The sequence below is a fragment of the Rhincodon typus genome, chromosome 3, assembly GCF_021869965.1.
Source record: "Rhincodon typus isolate 14 chromosome 3, sRhiTyp1.1, whole genome shotgun sequence".
Lineage (NCBI taxonomy): Eukaryota > Metazoa > Chordata > Chondrichthyes > Orectolobiformes > Rhincodontidae > Rhincodon > Rhincodon typus.
In genome coordinates this window covers 14244677-14262438 of record NC_063334.1, presented here as the reverse complement: position 1 = coordinate 14262438, position 17762 = coordinate 14244677, and the positions used below count along the sequence as shown (strand labels likewise).

At 42.3% G+C, this 17762-nt stretch overlaps 1 protein-coding gene across 1 annotated transcript in view; it reads left to right on the top strand.

Moving 5' to 3' along the window:
- The window catches only part of LOC109910925 (spermatogenesis-associated protein 6-like), a 66468-nt gene extending 49189 nt beyond the window's left edge, over positions 1–17279 (top strand). Inside the window, exons 10-13 of the mRNA XM_048619942.1 lie at positions 1339–1496; positions 5250–5349; positions 12416–12492; positions 16782–17279. Of these exons, the coding sequence (XP_048475899.1) occupies positions 1339–1496; positions 5250–5349; positions 12416–12451 (294 nt within the window). The 3' untranslated portion in view covers positions 12452–12492; positions 16782–17279. The remainder of the gene's footprint in view (positions 1–1338; positions 1497–5249; positions 5350–12415; positions 12493–16781) is intronic.
- Positions 17280–17762: the final 483 nt, after the last annotated feature.

Sequence of the window (17762 nt, the reverse complement as noted above, 5' to 3'; positions counted from 1 at the left end):
GGTTCCCCATGGTAGGCTGATGGAGAAAGTGAAGTCGCATGGGGTCCAGGGTGTACTAGCTAGATGGATAGAGAACTGGCTGGGCAACAGGAGACAGAGAGTTGCAGTGGAAGGGAGTTTCTCAAGATGGAGAACTGTGACCAATGGTGTTCCACAGGGATCCGTGTTGGGATCACTGTTGTTTGTGATATACATAAATGATCTGGAGGAAGGTATAGATGGTCTGATTAGCAAGTTTGCAGATGACACTAAGATTGTTGGAGTAGCAGATAGTGAAGGGGACTGTCGGAGAATGCAGCAGAATATACATAGATTGGAGAGTTGGGCAGAGAAATGGCAGATGGAGTTCAATCCAGGCAAATGCGAGGTGATGCATTTTAGAAGATCCAATTCAAGAGCGAACTATACGGTAAATGGAAAAGACCTGGAGAAAATTGATGCAGAGAGGTCTAGGTGTTCAGGTCCATTGTACCCTGAAGGTGGCAACGTAGGTCGATAGAGTGGTCAAGAAGGCATAAGGCATGCTTTCATTCATCGGACGGGGTATTGAGTACAAGAGTTGGCAGATCATGTTACAGTTGTATAGGACTTTGGTTCGACCACATTTGGAATACTGCGTACAGTTCTGGTCGCCACATTACCAAAAGGATGTGGATGCTTTGAAGAGGGTGCAGAGGGGGTTCACCAGGATGTTACCTGGTATGGAGGGCGCTAGCTATGAAGAGAGGTTGAGTAGATTAGGATTATTTACATTAGAAAGACGGAGGTTGAGGGGGGACCTGATTGAGGTCTACAAAATCATGAGAGGTACAGACAGGGTGGATAGCAAGAAGCTTTTTCCCAGAGTGGGGGACTCAATTACTAGGGATCACGATTTCAAGGTGAGAGGGGAAAAGTTTAAGGGAGATATGCATGGAAAGTTCTTTACGCAGAGGATGGTGGGTGCCTGGAACGCGTTGCCAGCGGAGGTGGTAGAGGCGGGCACGATAGCGTCATTTAAGATGTATCTAGACAGATACATGAATGGGCAGGGAGCAGAGGGATACAGATCCTTGGAAAATAGGCGACTGGTTTAGATAGAGGATCTGGATTGGCGCAGGCTTGGAGGGCCGAAGGGTCTGTTCCTGTGCTGTAATTTTCTTTGTTCTTTGTTTATTAACCATCCTCTTCATTTCTGGTAAATTAATAGGAGTTATATCGCTTTCATGTAGGAAATAAATGTTGTAGATTCTATTCAATGCAAATCAAATGATTGGAGGAAATAAACAAACATTTTATGACTGCAATTGTTTTTAATTTTCAAATGAAATACTATTTTTACCTTTTTTAATTCCAAAGAATTTTGATGCCAGGGAACCTATTAGTTGGGATGAACTGTCTAGTGAAGCAGAGGAACTTATTAGTTTTCCACTAAATTCAACTACTCGAGATAATCCGAGTGATCTATGCTCATCTTCTGTTTGTTCAAGGAGAAAACCACCATGTCAGACAAACAGGTAATGGAAGTCATGATAACTGTATACTTTTTGTTAGTCAAAAGACTGGTTTCTTGAAGTAAAATTATACAATGTGAACTGTTACTTTGTGCCTTTGTTACTTGGACAATACAGCTATAGATGTCTTTAACATGGAGTATATTATTGTAAGAATAACAAAATGGACAATGGTTCAACAATTTGTGGTAGTGACCTTAAGCTTTAAAAAATATTGGTTTTCACGATGGAAAAGTAAGTGGAGTAATTTTTACTTGCTGCTCTGAAGAACCTTATAATCTTTCAGTGTGTTAAACTCACAGGTAATGGTCACCATTGTCTTACCAGACCATAGGGCCGCTCTCTTATTAGAGAGAGAGAGAGAGAGAGAGAAAACTGGTGTTGGTTTAACCTGAGGGTCACCGTGCCTCAGAGTTGAGGAGAAATTTGCAGAGAGTTGAGCTGAGAAGTGAAGTAACTGCCACAATGGTTGGACAAAGCAAAGTGAAAGAATGCACAAGGTCTAGATTGGAGTATGTGGGAAAGAGCATACAGCTGGATGAGGCTCTGCAAATGGGGTGAGACAAAATATATGGTTGGATTTTAAAGCTGAAACAATGCTATTAAATTCATTAGAAAATATTGACAAACTGGATAGAGAGCTAATAAAGATCAGTGAACAAAAATAATATGAGCACCTCAGCTATTTACAAAATATATTACTGACTTAGATTCAGTAACTGAGAGTAATGTACCCAATTTTATTGTCTATACAAACCCAGGTGGGGAATGCAAGCTGTAAATATGCTTGTAAGTACAGAGGCTGCAAAGAGAGACAGACAGGTTAAGTGAATGAACAACAAAGTGACAGATGGAGTGTAATATGGAGAAGTGTGAGGTTATTCTCTTTATTTCTGTGATAAGAATTGTAAAGCAGTATATTTATAAAAGGCACAAAACTTGTAAATACTTAGTACAAAGATGCTCCACTTGTATAAAGAACATAGAAGGTAAAATTTCATATGGCAGTTTGGGAAGATTTTAGAGATGTGGACAGGGAAGAACATAAAATCAGAACTGAAGGCTTTGGATTGGAAATCAGATCAGATATCTTGATGTAAATTATGCATTTTACCAATGGCAACCGAATGGAAGATGTTGGGAGAACAACTTCAGTTAATTGACTGCAGTTTTATGGCACAATTTGTATTTTATTGATGGTATATTGGAAATAAATTCCTTCAGATTCTCACTCAGTTTAAAAAGCCTCAAGCAAGCAGGCAGCTCAGTGCTGGCCCTCCCTGGCACACTTTAAAAGAAGTAGCATACAGAGCCTTTGAAGTTAGGGCAATGTGGGTATCAGAATCAAAGGCCAGTGGGGAGAAAGGATACCGGCTCTGCTGCTGTGTACTGCCAAGGTGCCATTTGATGCAAGGAAAGGAGTGAGGGATAGCTGGAGGAGGAAGCTCTGGATAAAATGCCAAGGAGAGATGCTGTCTACCATAGTCCTCATCTGGCTAGACTTTAGGGACCCTGCTGCAAAGGAGGTTACAGCTGAGAGAAAGAGGGGTCTGAGCACAAATGATGGCATATCAGCAACCTGAGGGCCATCCTCGTTGATCCACTACAGATATGCTGTAGACTGTGTGATCCTACACATATCATTGCATCAAAGAGGTGCTTCAAGAAAGCATGGGACCTTTTGGTCTATCGTACTAGACGGTGAGGTGGAGAGGTGCATTGAATTCAGAGCCATCACTGGATTGCCCTACATCCTGGGTATGATCAATTACAAACATATTAATCAGTTATTATCCAGCCGTTAGAGCTCTCACAGACCAGTGATGACTTTCTTTAACAGCAGGTCTTCTTAAATTTTTGGGAAGTGGCTGTGATACATATCTACGAATGACCCACTTGTGTTTTTAGTGATATATACTGATTCACTTTAGATACATGACCACTTTTTGATGTGAGGAGCCTATTAAAGGATGTAGAACAGAGGCACAATATTTGGCAAAGGTCAACCCAAAGACCCAATGAGCAGGCAATAGATCTGCAGAAGTTGTGATTTTATGTGCTTCAATTTGGTGGCTTCTTTTGGTACGTCTCAATGAGAGTATCTTGGTGGTTTGCTGTGCATCTCATAACCTAGCAGAGAAGAAAGATGTTGAACAATGAGGATCATGGAATGCAATAATGAGGATGCTAATGACCAGATATTGCATGATGAAGGATGTGGACCGTAGCCAAGGCACAGTGAGATATGCCAATGATTATTTGGGACACAGCAGCCTAATGTTTAAGCAGTCATACCGTCATTTCTTTCATTCTGCACTCTGTCACCCAGTGCCCAGGTGTGTTCGCTGTAGCTGAATACTTGACTGCATGCAGCATATTAAATCACTTCCAGTCCACTGAGGGAACTATGCTGTAATGAATTTGCAAAGCAGAGCACAAATTGGAAGGAGGTCCAACAGTATATGTAACCTTACTGAGCAGCTCAACATCTACATTTTATGTTTTGATGTTTTTATGTTTTGAGCACAGCTAGATACCATTCATGAATATCTTATGCACACTTCTATTTTGTGATCCCATGGTGCTTGTAGTTGATACGGAGACAAGTTGCTGATAGGGCTGCTTTTTAGCTACAAACGACTTTGGCCAGCTTTCATGTGGCCCCTGAGGACCGACATGTTGTGAGGTTACTACATAGGTACAGAACTTTTGCTGTCATCACAGCTACTAGGAGCACTGGTGTTACTGGTAGAGGGGCTGAGGAAGTATTGCCCACATCTAGGAACTCCCTTTGGAGTAGACCCCAGATGCTGAAGGCAGCCTCTGTTTCTCACTCATGAAGAGATTTGTATCTTCCTGCCGACTTGAGAAGCACAAGGACCTGACGTGGAGTCCTTGCTACCGCTGCATAGAGTTTATGGGCAAGACATTCCTGACTTCTGCTCAGCAGTCTGCTTGTCAGCTTCTCCATGATGCTCACCAACGTCATAATAAAGTAAGCCTTGCATGCAAATCCTCTCTGGCATGTGAAGGTGTGGTATTGGAGATGAAACTGATGGCCTGTGATGTATTGGTGAGTGAATGCTGGCAGACCCAGTGAGCTGGGTAAAGTAGGTGGTAGACCTGTTTGGAGGGGCTGGTTGGGGGGATTAAAGAGGCAGATATGACCTTGGGGTTGGAGGTCCTTCTGATGGCCACCAGGTACCCCCAAAGGAGGTACCCTGCATACTTTGCATGACCTCAGCCTGCCTTGCAAATCTGCAGGCTACACATTTGACATGGGCCTCCCCACAGATAACGTTGCGGTGGGAGTATGATTAGGTAGTTAGTTGGGTATTATTTGGCGCCTTAAGGGCCTCAGTAGGTCAAAGGGCGAGTGGAGGATGGACAGCCTAATGTATTCACCCCAGCTCTCAGCCCCCCCACCTCCCCCAACCTATGAAAACTGAGACAGGTTGTTGTGGGGGAGAGGGATTTTGGGGAGACAGGCAGGAAGGCTGTGGACACGCCATGTGTTGCATTTAATGGGCCATCCCAACTTTAAACATGATAGTGGCGAAGTATAACGTCCAACTATTGTCTCTGCTTTCGCAGTAGAAGGGTAAGATAACTCTATTCTGTAACACTGATGTAATATAACAAAAATTGCAAGAAAAAACAAAACTATCATATATTCTACTAGGACATTTAACTCGTTTTAATGATCAGGAAGTACCGTAAATGCCATTGTTAAAATTGTATTTTGTTTCTCAAAAGGTTTTATTTTGATCCAGTGAGCCACCCTGCCTGGGACAGAATTCATGAGAGAGTCCAAAATCTACTAGCAAGTATTGATGCACAGGAAAGAGCCTCAGCGGTAAGTATCTGTGCTTTGAAAAATCTGCATTTATGTTCATTCACGAAAACAGAAAGCACTTCTGAAGAAGGGTCTAGACCAAAACGTCAGCTTTCCTGCTCCTCTGATGCTGCTTGGCCTGCTGTGTTCATCCAGCTCTACACCTTGTTATCTCAGATTCTCCAACATCGGCAGTTCCCACTATCTCTGTCTTAATTAAAAATGGATTTTCTGGAAAAAGAAAGCTCAGTGGTTCTGCCAAAACCTGTGGAAACCGATTCAGGGTTAACCTTTTGTATTGATGCATCTTTTTCGGAATGTGGTCTTAATCTTGGAGTAACATTTTCTGTCAAAGAATACGTTTATAGATATATGGTAGTTAAATATCAAAGTAAATTGATTGTCAGTGGATAATTTCACTTAATTTCAAAGCACAAGCCCACTGTATAATTAGTTGTATAATTTTATTTAATTTTAAATTTTTTAATAATTTAGTTTTAATTTAGTTAGCAAATGCTTTGGAATCTATATCTAGTAGATGGTGTAGTAAATAGAAATCTTCATTAACACAGGTTTTCAGTAATTCACAGGTAAATTCCTTTGTGATCTTCCTGGCCCCTGAGTATTTATTATCCCATATGGACAAGTAACTGGATTCCTGCTTTGCTCTTTAATAAGCAAATGAACATAAAAACAAAAATGAAAAGAGAAGATTCAGTAAGTGAGCTAAGTGTTATTATATTCCAAAAGTATATAGCCGAAACACCAGGCATACTGCCTGAAGGTCAATAGTCCCGTAGTAACGACGAAGTAACAGTTTCCGGGAATAAAAAGTCCTAATAGTACAGCAATAAGCAATTCCAAATTTACAATAACAATTTCATTCATACTATGATTTTGGCAGGTAGTGGCAAAATGGCATTGACACTGGACCAGCAATCCAGAGCCCCAAACTAAAGCTGTAGGGACATGGGTCAGAATCCCACCATGGCAGATGGTGAAATTTTAATTCATTAAAAAAATTCAAGAATTAAAGAAATCTAGTCTAATGGCAACCATTGTTGATTTGTTGTAAAATCCGATTCGTTTTACTACTATCCTTTAGGGAACATAATTTGCTGCCCTGCATCCTGGTCTGACCTGCATTTGACTCCAGACCCAAAGCAACGGTGGTTGACTCACAACTGCCCTCTGAAATTGACAAAGTCTAAGAAAGAATTGAAATTAGACAATCCACCTGGCATCAACCCAGGTACCCGAAAAGACAATGTCAAAAAAACTGCCCTGTTGACCACATCTTGGGGTTTTTGCTAAAATTGTGAAGGCTGTCCAACAGAGTAACCAAACAAGTAGTACTCAGAATCATGCCCTATAGATGTCACCACCATCCCTGGAAATGTCCTGTCCCACCAGCAGGACTGAGTCACTGGAGGTGGTAGTAAAATGGTATACAGTCAGTAAAGAGATGCTATGGGAGTCCTCAACATTGACCCCAGACCCCATGAGGTCTCATGGTATCCGGTCAAACATAGCAAGAAAACCTCCTGCTGATTACCACCTGCTGCTTGCCCTTGGATAAATATTCCCCATTTCAAATATCACTTGAAGGAAGGGCATAGAATTGATTGTGGGTAAAGGATGTTAATGTCCATCACTAAGAGTGGCTTAGGTAGTACCACATCTGATCTAAGACAACAAGGTGCAGGGCTGGATGAACACAGCAGGCCAAGCAGCATCATAGGAGCAGAAAGGCTGACATTTCGGGCCTAGACCCTTCATCAGAAAAGGGGGAGGGGAAGGGGGTTCTGAAATAAATAGGGAGAGCGTGGGAGGCGGATAGAAGATGGATAGAGGAGAGGATAGGTGGAGAGGAAACAAACAGGTCGAAGAGGCGGGGATGGGGCCAGTAAAGGTGAGTGTAGGTGGGGAGTTAGGGAGGGGATAGGTCAGTCCAGGGAGGACGAACAGGTCAAGGGGGCGGGATGAGGTTAGTCGGTAGGAGGTGGGGGTGCGGCTTGAGGTGGGAGGAGGGGATAGGTGGGAGGAAGAACAGGTTAGGGAGGCGGGGACGAGCTGGACTGGTTTTGGGATGCGGTAGCGGGAGGGGAGATTTTGAAGCTTGTGAAATCCACATTGATACCATTGGGCTGCAGGGTTCCCAAGCGGAATATGAGTTGCTGTTCCTGCAACCTTCGGGTGGCATCGTTGTGGCACTGCAGGAGGCCCAGGATGGACATGTCGTCTGAGGAATGGGAGGGGGAGTTGAAATGGTTCGCGACTGGGAGGTGCAGTTGTTTATTGCGAACCGAGCGTAGGTGTTCTGCAAAGCGGTCCCCGAGCCTCCGCTTGGTTTCCCCGATTGTAGAGGAAGCCACACCGGGTACAGCGGATGCAGTATACCACATCGGCAGATGTGCAGGTGAACATCTGTTTGATGTGGAAAGTCTTCTTGGGGCCTGGGATGGGGGTGAGGGAGGAGGTATGGGGGCAGGTGTAGCACTTCCTGCGGTTGCAGGGAAAAGTGCCGGGTGTGGTGGAGCTGGAGGGGAGTGTGGAGCGGACAAGGGAGTCACGGAGAGAGTTGTCCCTCCGGAAAGCAGATAAGGGTGGGGAGGGAAAGATGTCTTTGGTGGGGTTGGATTGCAGGTGGCGGAAGTGTCGGAGGATGATGCGTTGGATCCAGAGGTTGGTAGGGTGGTACGTGAGGACGAGGGGGATTCTTTTTTGGTTCTTATTGCGTGGATGGGGTGTGAGGGATGAGTTGCGGGAGATGTGGGAGACATGGTTGAGGGCGTTCTCGACCATTGAGGGGGGGAAGTTACGGTCCTTGAAAAACGAGGACAACTGAGATGCACGGGAGTGGAATGCCTCATCCTGGGAGCAGATGCAGCGGAGGCGAAGGAATTATGAATAGGGGATAGCATTTTTGCAGGAAAGTGGGTGGGAGGAGGTGTATTCCAGGTAGCTGTGGGAGTCGGTGGGCTTGAAATGAATATCGGTTTCTCGGTGGTTGCCCGATATGGAGACAGAGAGGTCCAGGAAGGGGAGAAAGGTGTTAGAGATGGTCCAGGTAAACTTAAGGTTGGGGTGGAAGGTGTTAGTGAAGTGGATGAACTGTTCAAGCTCCTCGTGGGAGCACGAGGCGGCGCCGATACAGTCATCAATGTAATGGAGGAAGAGGTGGGGTTTAGGGCCGGTGTAGGTACGGAAGAGGGATTGTTCCACGTAACCTACAAAGAGGCAGGTGAAGCTTGGGCCCATGCGGGTACCCATGGCCACCCCCTTTGTCTGTAGGAAGTGGGAGGAATTGAAAGAGAAGTTGTTGAGGGTGAGGACGAGTTCGGCCAAGCAGATGAGGGTGTCAGTGGAGGGGGACTGGTCGGGCCTGCGGGACAGGAAGAAGCGGAGGGCCTTTAGGCCATCTGCATGGGGAATGCAGGTGTAGAGGGACTGGACGTCCATGGTAAAGATGAGGTGTTGGGGACCGGGGAATTGGAAGTTCTGGAGGAAGTGGAGGGCGTGGGTGGTGTCACGGACATAGGTAGGGAATTCCTGGACCAAGGGGGAGAAAATGGAGTCCAGATAGTTGGAGATCAGTTCGGTGGGGCAGGAGCAAGCGGAGACAATGGGTCGACCAGGGCATTCAGGTTTGTGGATTTTGGGAAGGAGATAGATGCAGGCAGTGCGAGGTTGGGGAACGATGAGGTTGGAGGCCATGGGTGGGAGGTCACCTGAGGTGATGAGGTTGTGGATGGTTTGGGAGATGATGGTTTGGTGCTCAGGGGTGGGGTCACGATCAAGAGGGCGGTAGGAGGAGGTGTCAGAGAGTTGGCGTCTGGCCTCGGCGATGTAGAGGTCAGTGCGCCATACTACAACTGCGCCTCCCTTGTCCGCGGGTTTTATGGTGAGGTTGGGATTGGAGCGGAGGGTTGCACGTTCTGCGGGGGAGAGGTTGGAGTGGGTGAGAGGGGTGGAGAGGTTGAGGCGATTGATGTCTCGACGGCAGTTGGAGATGAAGAGGTCGAGGGAGGGTAGGAGGCTTTGGGGTGATGTCCAGGAGGAGGGGGTGTGTTGGAAGTGGGAGAAGGCGTCAGTAGAGGGAGGGTTAGGTTCACGGTTGAAGAAGTAAGCGTGGAGGCTCTATCTGGCTAAGTCTATCTCCATGGAGAAGGTGGTAGAGAGCTGCATTCTTGAACTGCTGCATCCCCCAGGGGGTAGGGACATCCACTGTGCTAGTAGGAAGTGAGTTCCAGGATTTTGACTCCACAGTAGTGAAGGGCAATGGTGCTGTTCCAAGTTAGGGTGGTGTGTCACTTGATGGTGTTCCCATGTATATGCTGTCCTTATCCTCCTAGATGATAGAGGTTGCAAGCTGTTGTTGGAGTCTTGGTGAGTAACTGTAATGCATTTTGTAGATGGTACACCCACCTGCCACTGTGCGCTGGTGATGAGAGGAGTGAATAATGAAGACAATGGAAGGGGTACCAATCATACAGGCCTGGATGGTGTCCTGTCTCTTGAGTTGAAGGTGCCCTGATCAAGACAACTGGACAGTGTTCCATTATACTGTTGACTTGTGTCTTCTATGTGGTTTGGGGAGTCGGGAGATGAGCTACTCCACCGCAGAATTTCTAATTTTCTACCTGTTCTTGTATTCGCAGTATTTACTTGGCTGGATTAGTTCAGTTTTTGGTTAACATTGACTCCTGGAATGTTGGTAGTGGGGAATTCAGTGATGGTAATACCACTGACAATTAGATTATCTGATTGGCGCTAATGTGGTGCAAATGTTACTTGTCACTTATCAACCCAAGAATGGATGTTGTCCCGGTTTTGCTGAATATGGACAAAGACTGCTCAAGTAAGTGAGGCATCATTAAAGGTGCCAAACACTGTAATCATCAGCAAAAGTATGAACTCCTGACCATCTGATAGAAGGACGTTCATCAAAGTAGCTGAAGATGATTTGGTCTAGGCCGCTACCCTGAGAAACTCTTCTTCGCCCAGGACTGAAATTATTGACCTCTAACTACCTCAACCATCTAAGCATGATTCCAACCATTGAAGTGTTTTCCCCACTTAATGTTGACTCAATAGCTGGGCTCTTTGATGCCATACTCTGTCAAATATCGTAATGGAAAGGACAGTTACTCTCCCCTCACTTCTGGAGCTCAGCTCTCTTGTCCATGATTGGACCAAGGCTTTAATGAGGTCAGGCATGGAATGGCCCTGGCAGAACCCCAATTGAGTGTCTTTGAGCTAAGCAAGAACACAGTTGATGGCCTTTTCCATCACTTCGATAACCAAGAACAATCCAATATAGTGATAATTGATCAGGTGGGATTTGTCCTACTTTTTTGTGGATAGGGTATACCTGGACAATTTTATCAGGTAGCTAAGTGTTTGTTTTAGTAGCTGTAGTACTAGTTCAGGGACCTGGCTAGTTCTGGATTACTACATTGCTATTGTTGGAATATTATCAGTCTTGATAGCAATACTAGCAAGATGATTACCATTGTTTTTGTAGTGATGTAGTGGACATCATTGAGGAGATATTTGTGACAAGCCTCTCCTCCAGCCAGTTGTCGAATTGTGCAGTACTGTTCACAACTGGATGTGTCAGGAGTGCGGAGCATGAGTCTAATCTATTGATAGTGGGGCTTGTTATCCTTCTCGATACTTTCAATGTTCTGGCACTCCACTGGAGCACATAGCACTTGAAGCTAAGCCTCCTGACACTACCCATTTCACCACAAGAGCCCTCCTGTTATTCTTCTGTTAGAGAGAAATTGATTGATTGGCATTGCATGAAGAATAGTTCCATTGTGACAAAGGGTAATTTTCCCTGATAGATTGAGATCCTAATTATAGCTAATTTAGTAATTGTCCCAGACAACTTAAGAAGATTTTATTTGAAGGCTGTGGTTCCAGCCCAGAGCCTCCTGTATTTGGTTGAGTCATTCCAAGCTGATTTCACTCTGAACAAGCCTCTATTTAACTCAGGGTGAGACATCCCTCCCATTCGGGAGGAAGTACTCCCTCCACACGCTGCAAGCCAATCATGGCTGACGGTTCTCTAGTTCCATCAACAGCACAGGGTGTGGTGACTGTTGCGGAGAATGCAGGCAGTCTCCAACAGTTTCAACACCATTGTTAGTATGAGAAAGTAAGTTGAGGACCTCTGCCAGGTCTGTCTGAGCATGCTGCAATGAGGTGGAGTGTTGGAAGATCAGGCTTAAGAGAATGGGGCAATCAAACATCCAATGGTAATGGTAATGGATCAAGCTGCAATACCATGAAATGGGGCTTCCTTTACATATAGAGTACCCATACAGAAGGGATGGCTCCCTCCCCACCTACAAAAAGTTGCCTGGTGAATCCTGGTGGCCTTGCTGCATAACATGGATTAATAAACATAGGCATTGGTGTCAAATGGCTATTAGTGATCTTCACTTAAGTGCTGCAATTTACCCAAGGTTAGATGATTACCAGATTACATGGACCACTGTCATGATACTTGATTTTATATCAGATTTGTGCCACCTTCCCAGTGTGGGACACACAAAATTTTACCAATGAAATCAGATAACCGAAAACTTCTTCAAAGTGTTAGGTTTTATGGAATTCCTTAAAAAGGGAAAGAGAAGCAGAGAGGTATTTGGAGGGAATTCAGAACATGCCACACTGGTCATCTTGATTCAGGTGCATGGAAAAATTAAAATTTGGGATGATTTGGAGTCCAGGACGAAGGGGTCTGAAGAAGATTACAAAAATTCGAAGGGATGGAATCGTGAAGTAATTTCAACATGAGCCTGCAAGTTTTAAAATCATTCCTCTCATTAATTAATCAAGCTGTGGTCTACTTCACTGTTGTTAGCAAAAATACATAAAATATTCTCACCAAATTCAAATAGGATCTTGCCTGAGAGAAAAGGAAGTATTTGTGCATATGAGTATTAATGAGGGCACAATGAAATATCGGAAAATAACTTATTGCTGGTTTTGCAAAGTCAGTGTAAAGAATCTAGCAAATAGGATCTTTTAAGGAACAGTTTGCTAATTATTATACAATTGATTTGTCCCTTAGAGGAATATTAATTTCACCTGCCCACCATGCTCCTAGGACCACACAAGCGAAAAAGCAACATTTTTTAATGAGTATGGGTATGTTTCTTATAACATTTCTAATCTAATGTGTGATTTATTTATGAAAGCAAATGTAATTACAACAATTAAAATTGACAAGCAAATATCCCAGCTCGTGGCATTAAGGTATCATGGTTTTGTAATTGCCTTCACATGTTCTCTAACTACACATTTCATACTGCAGCATCTTAATTAAAGCAATAAGCTAAGCCACTCAATCAACACTGAGCTGGAATGTTTGCAGTATCTTAGCAAAACAAATACTATAATAAATTTGTGCACTGACACAAATAAAAATATTACAGCTGACTGAGAAAATGCAGATAACTGCAATGGGAAAAGAATGAGAAGTGCTGCTTTAGAGAGCAATTAAGAGATGGCTGCTGTCCAGGAGGCGGCGACACTTAGCACACAAGATTCAAAAACAAAATGAAAAGGACAACATAGCCCCGAAAGTCATACAGGATAACTTAAAGTATTTTTTTTAGTTTCTTATTGAGGAGGTGGCAATGTACAGTGCCACTAATGCAAAACTGCTAACTCTCAAATGGACAGAAGAGTTAATAGTTGCCTCTGAGATCCCTGCCTCATTTACAAGGATCTTGTACTGTTGCTGAATCAGAATATTTAACAACTATTAATCATGCAAGATAATAGTACCAATGCCGATAAACATCTTTGTCACCTTCCAATGGCTAATCTAATGGTTCCCTAGCCTTCTGCATTAAAGTTGGCTCATTTCAAATTCTGATGTCTATACCTACACTAAATTCTGCTTGCCCATCGTTCTTCTATTCATTAACCCTGTACTGGGTCAAATCCCCAATGCCTCAAATGTAACAATCTCATCCTTGTGTTTAATTCTCTCTATAACATTGAGAATACAATCTTTATAACCTTTTTGCTCTGATACAAGCCTCTTCCAAAATGTTACCTTTTCTGACTGCAGCATCTTTTGTATACTTTCTGCCTTCGCCCTACCGTTGGTGACTACATCTTCATCTGCCTTTGTCCCATACTCTGGAAACCCCCCTCGACCAGCCTCTCCTCCTCCAGGAGATGCACTTTAAACAGTATCTTATGCTCAGATTTTGGTCATGTTTCATAAGAGTTTCTCCTTTACCGCCAATGTTCATTTGTTTTAATGATGCCTCTGTTAAACGTTGTGATGTTTTTATATATTGAATACACATGATGCTGTGTAATAGGTAATAGGGCATCTACTGTCAAGTATAAACACATGATAATGGGCCCTGTCATCACAAAACATTGTTGATAATAAAAAAAACTTACATGGACTATGTGTTTGCCCTAGTTAATGGAGACTGTGTTGCAGTCATCTACTCACCTTCTCAACTGTAGTTGCTGGAGGTCTGGAATACTGCTCCTCAGCCTTCTCTTTGGATTGTGCCTGGTGGCAGTATAATTCTCTGTCATCACTATTATAACTAGCTACTTATATGCATCAATCTGCCAATGCACGGGGTTCACCCTAAATAATTTGATGCATACCATGCAGATCTTTTACAAAATGCAAACAAGCATTGCCACTCCTGAAAATCATCCACACTTGAACAGAAGCTTAGTAATTATTTGCTGTCATTTTTCCAGTGAATAGCAAGCAGATGTAACAACTGTCACATAATCTTAATCAGTGGACAGGACAACTACGTGATAATGAACTTCTTGCATGATAAGAAGGGGACTTGTGTACTGTGAACAGGACCCAGGTCAAGGGTGTACATCAGGACCCAATAATCGGGGCTCTGGCCAGAATGGGGCCATTTATTTCTAACCTTGCCCCTGTCTGTGATCAGGTCACAGAGGTATTTTCTTCGTCAGGGGAATGAAAAAATTGTCCAGCTTGGATACTGGCTGACATCCTTTTTAAAATGTGAATTGTGGCGACAGATTATAAGAGCGGTGGGTGGCGATAAATCACAGTTACTGTTCCTGATTATTCCACAGGAATAATGTGGAAACATGAGGAGTACTCCTGCTTTCTCTTGCTCTACATTCAGGAAGATTTGTTAAGGCAAGGTATTATGTTTCTTCTTTGACCTCCAGAGTTTCTTTGAAGGCCCATTGGTTTAGGTCATTGTAAACACTTCCAGGGGAAAAAAAAACAAACCTGTGAAGTAAAGGCATTACATTACTTGGTAAAAGTATTCTGCAACTTTTTTGGATATTAGATTAATTTGACTTCCAAGCAGCCACTAGCGACTAAAGGTGAGGGCTGCCTTAACAAACTAGTAACAGTTAAGCCCAGGAATTGATATCCATTTGTACTGGTTTATACCCAAAGGGTGGCAAAATGCTTTCTGAGCTCTAACAGTGCCTATTAAGTAATTCACAGACTTGACTGTACCTTGGACAGTATTTGCTGCACAGAATTTCCAAATTATTTGTTTCTTTCAACATGACTGCATTCACTGTGCGTGCTGCTTGGTCATTATCGTTTGGTACATTATGGAGGATGGATCACCCACTCAATTTCTCACAGTTTGCATCACAAACTCACAGCCCACACCTACACAGCCAAAGCATGATCACTCACTCAGTGCACATCTATATTGCAGTGCAAAGTTTAGTTGCAAGATTATTCACCCGTGGTCTGGCTTCTCCACCAGAAGAAATAGTTTCTCTCTACATACTCTATTGAAACCCTTTGCCATTTTAAAGAGTTTGATAATCCCTCCTCAAAATTCTAAAACTCTAGAGAATATAAACTCAGTTTATACAATTTGTCCTCCTAAATTAACAACTTGAGTTTCACTATGAAATCAGTTTGATTAAAAAAAACTTTTTTGATCAAGTGTTGAAGGATGCTATGCATTTAACCATCACCAGACAGATAATGCATTGGTTTTCTTTTCACTCATATGTCCATAAAAACATTTCACACAAAGAAAGTTGAGTGAGCTTTATTGAATTAGTTTTATTGTTTGGTTTCTTTTCAAGGAGCCCATGCATTTACAGTTTGTCCAATTTTCTCTCAAAAGCATGCAGAATACATTGAAGATTTCATAATCACACCAAACTGTACTTAAGTGCTCATAGACCTTCACAGATATTATTCAAAGCTAATGTTTGAGGTACTTGTCTTTCAAGTATTGCATTGCTTCTCACCAAATTTGCAATGGGTTTTCTGCGACATTCTACTCTGCACTGCCAGATTAGGATCTACAGGAGTGATATTTTTTCCTGGTCAACATGGGGAAATCAGTACCCTCCACACTTGTCTCTTGATTTAATTTGAGAATAGTGTTTCTGAGTCATTGCCAACTCGAGACAGATCGCTTCAAGTCTGATAGACACTATATAGCTTTGTATCTGCAGTTTATGCTGACCCTAAAATAAGCTTTTGGCCAATCTTGCCAGTTTTGCCTACAGCAGAAAACCTTCAATTTACACTTCTTTTCTCCTGAGCTCTGTTATTTGCTTACAAAAATTATACTTTTATTTGGCAGCTACCTTCATACTATGCTGGTCAATAATCATTTATATGCAACTATGCATCTTCTCAGGCTCATTACTTTCTATTCTCCCTCCGTGATTACCAGTTCTCTGCAAGATAGCTACTCTGCATCTCATTGAAGATGTGGTAGCAAAATCAGTAAATAATCTTTGAATTGGCAACATAATTTAGTCATTCTAATTTCTTCTGTCCACTAGCAGAACAGCTCACTTCAAGACACCCACTATTGCCAATCTTCTTATTCCCTTTTCTTTATCAAGTTGTTGACATGAAGATTGGACACCCGATGCTACTAAAATTGTCAAGTTGTTTCTGACCCCAGTCTGTCAGAAGGAATTAGCTGGCTAGATTGGAGTTGTGTACGTTTAAACTGCCTTCAACAAGAACTTGGATAGTGTACTTCCAGGCCTTGCAAATGGGACAACTGTGATGGCACAATTGATCTTGTGGACAAGTACGAGCCATGTCCCATGTTTGTGAATCATTCCCTCTAACTAAAATATCTCTACACACTTTTTGTGGTGCTATACTATGGCTGAAATTGTATGTCAAATCAGTATATGCAAAACAATAAATAAGTCATTTTTCACCAAGAATGAAACTCCTATTTTTCATACAAATTTAGCTATTTGTTGTCAGATATTTCTAGAATTATCATTTAATCATTTTAAAGGAAGTTGTTTGTTACTGAGTTCTTGTGCATCAAATTTTAAGAGATAAGCAAAATGACATTTTAATATAGTAAATAGTTGCAAATCAAATGCATTCTTCCATCAGATATGAAACATCACCATTTAAATTAAAACTTACTGTTAAATCATTTTTACAGTATGTGGAAGAGATCTTCCTGGATTCTACTGGTGCAGCAAAACATGGACAAATAAAGCAAGAATAAATTTGTCAACAATGTGTAATGTAATTTTCACATCTGCTATTTAAATCAATTATTCAGACATAACTTGTGTTATATTGTAAGGAGGATTGCGGTTTATTTGTGCACTATATTGTACTTGGCTAACTTGCTGTTTTATCAAACGGATTCTTTAACGGATTTTTGGTTTTCTGCAGTTAATTACTTGCAATTGAAGCAATGTGCAGCTTTAAGAAGTGCATCAACACAGAAGAAAATTGTTTCATATCCTCAAAAGGCCCAGTTATTGATTAATATCAATTGATGGAAGACAACAGACTAAACTAGCAGTACATTGTCAGCTCAGCACTGTTTAAAGGGCCACTCAGTACAAAGTCCTTTCCAACTAAATGATTTGCTGGTTTAATGTGCCACGTTTAATGCATAGTTTTTCTTCTGAGGAAGTTCTCCTTAACACAAGGGCATGCATTCCATGCTTATTTATAGTCTGTCAGACAAGGAACAGTATGGGTAGCTCATTTAATTCACATCAGTATCAATAGCTAAGAATATCTCTTCCTTGGTCTTGAGTAATTTATAACATCCGCAGTGAGCCGAAAAGCTGACTGTCCAATTTCTGTTATCTCAGTCCTAATTTTGCTATGAGTATTGTACCACAAGGCAAAATTATGAAATTATAAACAATGTTAATTCAAATTTCCATTACTGGCTAGGTTTTTTAGTTGGGCTGTAATGTCAATGGATGTCACCTCTTCCCTTTTACCCATTTTTAAAAAAGTGATATTAGTAGGATATCACAATATTGTTCAAATATTTCTTTGAATTTTGTCTTATGCTGAAACTGAGACATCTTCTACATGTCACCACATGTGTCAGAGTTGGAAAATGCAGACTAAATTAGAAGTCAATGCAATTAAATACTGTTGAGTACTGATGTTA